Source organism: the organism of the source record quoted next, unplaced genomic scaffold (assembly GCF_019419815.1).
Source record: "Pyrus x bretschneideri cultivar Hongxiangsu unplaced genomic scaffold, Pyrus_bretschneideri_v1 Contig14, whole genome shotgun sequence".
Lineage (NCBI taxonomy): Eukaryota > Viridiplantae > Streptophyta > Magnoliopsida > Rosales > Rosaceae > Pyrus > Pyrus x bretschneideri.
In genome coordinates this window covers 4939120-4947796 of record NW_025999435.1, presented here as the reverse complement: position 1 = coordinate 4947796, position 8677 = coordinate 4939120, and the positions used below count along the sequence as shown (strand labels likewise).

Genomic DNA, 8677 nt, shown 5'->3' with positions numbered 1-8677 from the left:
TTTTTACAGTTTATAATTGTCAATGATGATTTTATTGCAGAAGCAGGTATCCCTTATCAGCATCCCTAATTGCAGGTAGTGCATGTCCAAGTTCTTGAACTCACTAAAATATAACCCTTACCATTTTATACACATATGTTAATTGAAAATAATTAGTGATTAAGACAATATTCTGAACACCTAGTTTTCAACAATGTTAGTGATGAGGCCCAACCATGATATATAAATTATCAGCAGTGACCAAAAAAAAAATGTCAAAGTCGAAGAAACTTATAGTTGATTGATGTATAGAGTTAAATACAATCAAATAGGTTACTCATTAGGTCAGAAAGAAGTTGGAACAAAGAAGGATGCTCAATCAAAAGTATAATTATTTTAAGAAGAATGCTTAATCCACAATTAAATATAACAAAGAAGCTATGATAGAAATTACTTATCATGGTCATAGTTATTTGCTTGGTACGCAAACTATCTTCAAGGTCCTTTCAAATGCGATCAGTGGATCATGTTATGTCCACTATCCGGTCATTAACTATTTTGTAAATTAATTTCTACTAAACAGTCGTTAACTCTCTCTCTCTCTCTCTCTCCAGTTCACAATCCATGCCCCTATCTCATGATCACCTCTCTATCTCTTCACAGTCACACAAAACAACCCAAAATTAAAATTCACAATCTAGCCAAAATTAACATAGCAACAATCTGACAGAAAATTAGGAAAGAAATAAAACAACTTAGAAGTGGAGATGCTAGTAAATGCAAATTTCCAAGCACTGCATTAGAACCTAACTAATAATAATTTAATAATCCAACCACAAAAATGCATATACGTTGATACATAGATATGCACATACTCAAATAAATATATGTACAAAGATTAGGGTTTGCAAAAGTTAAAGCGCATACCTTTAAAAGGCAAAAACCACTAGAAGAGAAAACATAAGCTTAAATCAAGATTAATTTTTTGAACACCTGGAGAGAAGGAGAGGAATCACTGCAAATTCCTTCGTTTTCAGAACCACACACTTCCACCCGCAAATCGCAAGATAAAAAATCAAATAAATTAAAAGAAAAAAAAAATTGCTGGCTGGTGGTTTGACGATAATGGGATGGAATAATTTGACAATATGTTGATTTGGGTTTTTATCCTTTCATGAAGAGTGTGTCAAATTGATAAATATGATTGGAAATAAGATAGCATACTTGAAAGAATTAGAAGAGCACTGAGCTTTTAGGGTTTGAGGAAATAGAGATTTGAGACGGGGTAAAATGATAAACACCACGTTTATTTTTCACTCACGTCTATTTTTTTTCCTTTTTTTTTTTTTTTTTAGCTTTTTCAATAATTTTTTTTTTAGTTCCGATTTTTTTTTCTTTTTTAAGTTGTGTCATAATAATATTATAATAACATTTTTACTAAAAAAATGTCATTAAAATTTTACTAAGTGTCATAAAAGCCCTATTTTGTAGTAGTGTTGTACGGTAATGGCTTCTCTGGTTTCATACCAGCAACTATCTTCAAATCACTCAAAATAATTTATCTAAGCAGGAACCAACTATCAGGTACATACGTAGCACCACTACCAACCAGCTAGGCATATAAATTAGTGTTGCTTGCTTCATTACATTTAACATCTTTGTTACATTTTAACATCTATATTATAAAATGTATAACAATCATCTCGTTTGTTTTTTCCCTTCTTTTTTGTCGGCATACATGCACATATTTAACAGGTAGCATACCCAGAGAAATCGGCAACTTAACAATGGTGAAGGGCATATACCTTGACGACAACAAGTTCGAAGGTATACTGTATGACTTAGGTTTTGTCATATATATATATAAGCCCCTTCTTGGCTGGGATCTTGTTCAACTTCATCAAAAAATGAGATGAGAGGACTATCGTATGATCGTATATTTACCTTGTAAGACCCTCGTATTCTAGAGCTAAAAAGAGATCCTATATAGAGTGAGTACATGGTCCTTAGAATGTATCCCACTTTTGCTATGGTACAATGGGATTCCCACTAAAAAGCTGCTCCTATATATGTATACATGATTTTAACAATATAAACGGATTGATTTTATAGAACTTCCAAACGAGATAGGCAGTTTAGGTCTACTGGAGGAGTTGTTTGTGCAAGACAATGCCCTAAAAGGCTCTGCTTTTGTGCTTGTCCTCAACATATCTTCTTTAAATGCTTTCTCTCTATTCAGGAACGGCATGAGTGACAGTCTTCCGGACAATATATGTGACCATCTTTCGAGTGTTCAACTAATTAATTTGTGTCAAAACCAGTTTGACGGTCCTATTCCCTCCAAACTGTGGCAATGCAAAGAGCTTCGTGAAATCACATTTCAGTCTAACAATTTCCGTGGAAGCATACCCAAAAGTCTTGGTAATTTGACCTACTTAAGCAAGATTTTCCTTTCCGACAATAATTTAGAAGGTAATAAATTTGAGGGCGTTTTACAATCATTTGGTTTTTATTTTTTAGTTAAACTGAAGTTACAAAGTTAATGCAAACGTGATGAAATTGTGACAAGTACAATACCGGATGAGATTTATGATCTTCCACAGTTAGAGAATTTGGCACTGGGGATTAATAATCTCAATGGTGTTATCCCATTCAAACTCTTCAATAACACCACGATAAGAGAAATATCGCTTGTTTTTAATCAGCTATCAGGTGGCCTCCCAGCAAACATAGGTCTTAACGTTCCAAACCTAGAATACCTTGGTGTAGCCAGAAATAACCTCGTGGCCGGACTACTCCCTAACCTCTCCAATGCTTTCAAGCTCACGGATTTATAAATGAGCGAAAACTCAGTTATCGGGTTTCTGCCTAGCACACTCTGCTCCTTGGAAAACCTCGAGTATCTTTCCTTGGCCTCGAACAATTTGACGATTGATGCTTCTACTCCACAAGCTGAAAGCACTCTATCCTGCTTGTTTAATCTTAGAAATTTGAATGGATTATACTTGTACATGCGGTCGTGATTAATAATTTAGAAGCATAAGACCGTAATTCTTGGACCGTTTGCGTATCATCTTTGCTTTGTTCTGTTCAGAAAAACTAATTAGCCAAGTTTAGATGATTTTCGAATCCGAAGAGTGTTCAACTAGAGCTTGATTATATGTAAATGTCGTCGAAAACATTTCATCCGGAAGAATGTAACTATCATGTGTTTGGTCACATTTGCATTTACATTTGAATCAAAATGTATGTCATCAGTAAATATCAATCTTGAAATTTATGGTGTTGCTTGTTTTGATGGTGAACTGAAGACTAAAATTCCACATTTGGGCATCTCCAGCTGTGCCCACAAAATGGACAGAACTTTGTTTCCTTATTTATGTGAATGTAATGAGTTCTAGTTTTCGATCTAATTTAAAAACAGCTTATTTTCATAGTTTTGGATGAATAAAAGCTGAAAATATGAAACAGTAAAAATGAGCTTATTTTCACAGCACAGCAGAAGCAATTTTTTTTTCAAAGCACATCAATATCAAACTAGCACTAGGAAAAGCTGATAGAATCAAAATGTATTTAAGTGAATGGTGTATTTGCATTTTCATTTGAATCAAAATGTATGTCATCATTAAATATCAATCTTGTGTTGAAAATAATAGTGGGTAATGAATGCCCACAGTATTGAAGACCTTGCCATAGCATTGAAAACATTGCCACAGCATTGAAAATCTTGACAGAATATTGATATGTGGAGATCATTTGTCAAAGGTGTGGTGTAATTATTCAAAATGTAATAATACGAAGTTGCTCTATAAATAGAGCACTCCGACTACTATCAATTGAGACAGAGCACATAGAGAAAGAGATGAGGGAAGAGAAAGAGAGGAAGAGGAGAGGAGAGAATAAATAGAGTTATCTTTGTACTCCTATTATTCCAAATTATAATGAAAGCACCACTGCTGCCCGAGGACGTACTCCAGTCACACTGACTGTAGAGGAACCTCGTAAATTTTGTGTCTTATTTTATTTATTCCACTGCACACACACCGTCGATTTTACAACATCTTGAAATTTATGGTGTTGTTTGTTGTGATGGTGAACTGAAGACTAAAATTCCACATTTGGGCATCTCCAGCTGTGCCCACAAAATGGACAGAAGTCGTCGGCCATTGATTGCTCACTTGAAAGTTGTAACTGGGTTGGCACGCCACCTTCAAGTCGTGGACTAATGGTGTGTGTTTGATATGTTAAAAAATCCAAATCACATGTCTTCGTTGGACTAGTCTCAGTTTCCGCACGTTGACGTAGAAGACGGGCAAGTCCAAGTCGTGCACAAGTCTTGGTAACACCAACTTGTTTCCCTATTTATGTGAATGTAATGAGTTCTAGTTTTCAATCGGATTTAAACCAAAAGACGAAAACTACTACAATTAAGGAGAGAAGTTGTTTCCTACTGTCGAGAATGTTGTCAATGATACACTGCTTGTGTTATACCTATATGATGATTATGGCTAATTACTTAACTATAGGTGCATTAGCAATAGCTCATACCAATTTCAGCACAGATCAGTCTACGCTTCTTGCTTTCAAAGCTCACATCACTAGTGACCCTCAAAACATCTTAACGGCCAACTGGTCCTCTGCCTCCAATTCCAACATTTGCAACTGGATTGGCGTTACCTGTGGTGCTCGCCACCACAGAGTCACGGCCTTAAATCTCTCGTACATGGGTCTTGCTGGAATTATTCCTCCGCATCTAGGTAACCTCTCATTTCTTGTTGAGTTGGGCCTTCAGAATAATAGTTTTCATGGTCCCCTACCCCAAGAACTGTCTCGTTTGCACCGGTTGAAGGCGATTAACTTTCAAAACAATAGCTTTATGGGAACCATTCCTCCGTGGTTTGGGTCCCTCCCTAAACTTCAAACCTTCACATTGGCCGATAATGGCTTCTCTGGTTCCATACCCGTTGCCATCTTCAACTTATCTGCACTCAAAATAATTATTTTGAGCGGGAACCAACTATCAGGTACGTACGTACCACCATTACCAACCACCTAGGAATATAAATAAATGTTGCTTGCTTCATGATTACATTTTAACGTCTTCTTTTCATTTTAATATCTATATATAAGATCTAGGGTAACAATCTTCTCTTTTTTTTTTTTTTTTTTCCTTCTTTTTCGTTGGAATGCATGCACATATTTAACAGGTAGCATACCCAGAGAAATAGGCAACTTAACAATGGTGAAGGGCATATACCTGGACAACAACAAGTTCGAAGGTATACTGTATGGCTTAGGTTTTGTTACATATATATATACACACACGCACACACAAGCCCCTTCTTAGCTGGGATCTTGTTCAACTTCAGCAAAAAAATGAGATGAGAGGACTATCATATATTTACCGTGTAAGACCCTTGTATTCTAGAGCAAAAAAGAGGCCCTATATAGTGAGTACATAGTCCTTAGAATCTATCCCACTTTTGCTACAGTACAATGGGATTCCCACTAAGAAGCTGCTCTTATACATGTATACATGATTTTAACAATATGCACATATTGATTTTATAGAACTTCCGAACGAGATAGGCAGTTTACGTCAGCTGGAGGAGTTGTTTGTGCAAGACAATGCCCTAAAAGGCTCTGCTTTTATGCCGGTCCTTAACATATCTTCTTTGACTACTTTGGCTCTATCTATAAACAACATGAGTGGTAGTCTTCCGGACAATATGTGTGAGCGTCTTTCGAGTATTCAACGATTTTATTTGAATCAAAACCAGCTTGACGGTTTGATTCCCTCCAAACTGGGGCAATGCAAAGAGCTTCGTGTAATCGAATTAGAGTATAACAATTTCCGTGGAAGCATACCCAAAAGTCTTGGCAATTTGACCTACTTAAGCAAGATTTTTCTTTCCGAAAATAATTTAGAAGGTAATAAATTTGAGGGCCTTTTACAATTATTTCATTTTTAGTTTTTAGTTAAACTGAAGTTACAAAGTTAATGCAAACGTGCTGAAATTGTGACAGGTACAATACCGGATGAGATTGGTGATCTTCCACAATTAGAGGTTTTAAGACTGGGTATTAATAATCTCAATGGTGTCATCCCATCCAAACTCTTCAATAACTCCATGATTAGAGTAATATCCCTTGCTTTGAATCAGCTCTCAAGTGGCCTCCCAGCAAACATAGGTCTTAACGTTCCAAACCTAGAATTCTTTTCTATAGGCACCAATAACCTCGTGGCCGGGCCACTCCCTAACTTCTCCAATGCTTCCAAGCTCAGGGACCTAGACATGGACACGAACTCATTTACCGGGTTTATTCCCATCACACTCTGTTCCTTGAAAAACCTTGAGCGTCTTTTCTTGTTCTGGAATCATTTGACGATTGATGCTTCTACTCTCTCTTGCTTGTTTAATCTTAGAAATTTGACAGCATTAGACTTGGGAGGTAATCCATTAAACATCACGATTCCAACTTTTCGTGGGAATCTCTCTACGCCACTCACATATTTTGATTTAAGCATTTCCAACATCAGGGGTAACATTCCCGTTGATATTGCCAACTTGAGCAGCTTGATAGAACTACATCTGGAAATCAATCAGTTGAGTGGAGCAATTCCAACATCAATACAGAGGCTAAAAAATCTCCAAGGTTTGTTTCTGTATGATAACAAACTGCAAGGACATATCCCGTATGAACTCTGTCAACTAAACAACCTAGCCGTGTTAGGTTTGGGTCCTAATCGGCTCTCTGGTTCTATTCCTTCCTGCTTGGGTACCTTGGCAGTAGCTCTAAGAAATCTATCGTTACACTCCAATTTGTTAACTTCAAAAATACCATCTTCCTTATGGGAACTCAAGTATATACTGCACCTAAACTTGTCATCCAATTCTCTAGTTGGACCACTCTCAGAAGACATCGGAAAGTTGAAAGATGTGGTGGATATAGATTTATCAAATAACCACTTCTCCGGAAACATTCCCGGTAGCATTGGTGGTCTTCAAAATATGATTAATTTGTCCTTGGCAAACAATTATTTAGAAGGCCCTATTCCCAGTTCATTTAAAACCTTGCTAAGCCTAGAATTCTTGGATTTGTCCAACAACAATCTATCTGGAGTGATCCCAAAGTCATTGGAAGCACTCTCGTATCTCAAGCATCTGAATTTGTCTTTCAACAAACTCCAAGGAGAAATTCCAACCGGCGGGCCTTTCGGAAACTTCTCTGCTGATTCATTTGTATCCAACGGTGCACTCTGCGGTGCTTCCCGACTCCATGTTCCCCTGTGCAAAAATAGAACAAAAGTTAAGCCAAATTGGAGGAAAGCTAAATATATCATCTTGGGGGTCATACCAGTAATACTCCTAGCAACCACTGTATTGATTTTGATACTATGCAAGAAAAGGAATGTCGAAGTTGTAAGAGAAACTGCCTTGCTACATCAAGTTCTTTGGAGAAGAGTTTCGCGCCTAGAACTTGTAAAGGCGACGAATGGATTTCACGAGAGTAACTTACTAGGCACGGGGGGTTTTGGCTCAGTATACAGAGGAACACTTTCATACGGGATAGACATTGCCGTCAAGGTTTTCAATTTACAGCTAGAAGGGGCATTCAAAAGTTTTGATAGGGAATGTGAAATGTTAAGCAATATCCGTCACCGGAATCTTATTAAAATCATAAGTTGCTGCGATGAACTTGATTTCAAAGCCCTGATACTTCAATTGATGCCTAATGGAAGCCTCGAAAAGTGGTTGTATTCTCCAAACTGCTCCATGAACATCTTGCAGAGGCTGGACATAATGAAAGATGTTGCATTGGCACTGGAATATCTTCATCATGGTTACTCGATACCTATCGTTCATTGTGATGTGAAACCAAGCAATATACTACTAGATGATGATATGGTTGCACATGTTGCTGATTTTGGCATTGCAAGACTCATCAGCGGTGGAGATTCATTGACAGAAACCATGACCCTAGCCACAGTTGGATATATGGCTCCAGGTGATGTATTTTTTCAATTTTGTATATGTTGGTCTTATTAGGAGTTATAATTTCCTTTTTATCATATATAACTAAATTCATATACAAATTTTGCAGAGTTTGGGATCGAAGGAAGCATTTCTACGAGTGGAGATGTGTATAGTTTTGGTATTGTACTCATGGAGACATTCACAAAAAGGAAGCCAACGGATGAGATGTTTGATGGGGAAATGAATTTAAAGCAATGGATTGTAGATTCATTATTTCTAAATGCTGCTATAGATGAAGTTTTGGATGCCGATATACTTGGAACAGAGGAAGATGGTGATTTCCTGAGCAGGAGGGATTGCTTATCATCCGTTATGAGATTAGCTTTAGCTTGCACTGCAGCATTGCCGGGAGAGAGGATTAACATGAAAGATGTTGCAATCACACTCACCAAAATCAAGACTAAGTATTTGAAGGACTGTGAAGGAGTGAACTCTTAGTTCTTTTCGTTCTCTATATTTTTGGATCCATTTTCTTATTGTTTTTTGGATCTGCAAAGACTACATTATTTTCGTATAGGCCCGTTCCAAGCCCATGTTGAACCTAGAGACCCTGCATGACCTGCTGTGACAAGCACAACTACATGGGTTAGTCTTACCTAACGTAAAAGCTTGAATTATACAGATAAAATTTCTGAAGTAATTTCAAAAAAAGTACAAAC

At 37.0% G+C, this 8677-nt stretch overlaps 1 protein-coding gene across 1 annotated transcript; it reads left to right on the top strand.

The window, feature by feature from the left end:
* The first annotated feature begins 4334 nt into the window (after positions 1-4334).
* Positions 4335-8532, top strand: LOC103953414 (putative receptor-like protein kinase At3g47110). The gene is made up of 5 exons (XM_048579907.1): positions 4335-5003; positions 5187-5258; positions 5551-5910; positions 6007-7989; positions 8086-8532. Exons 1-5 carry the CDS (start codon positions 4355-4357, stop codon positions 8454-8456), a joined length of 3435 nt encoding a protein of 1144 aa, XP_048435864.1. The 5' UTR covers positions 4335-4354; the 3' UTR covers positions 8457-8532.
* Positions 8533-8677: the final 145 nt, after the last annotated feature.

Bases quoted from the DNA above. Each gene is read 5' to 3' on its own strand.
- LOC103953414 (XM_048579907.1), top strand. From the start codon at position 4,355: ATGAGTTCTAGTTTTCAATCGGATTTAAACCAAAAGACGAAAACTACT. The intron at 5,004-5,186 runs GTACGTACGTAC...CATATTTAACAG, and splicing joins GAGCGGGAACCAACTATCAG to GTAGCATACCCAGAGAAATA. The intron at 5,911-6,006 runs GTAATAAATTTG...AAATTGTGACAG, and splicing joins TTCCGAAAATAATTTAGAAG to GTACAATACCGGATGAGATT.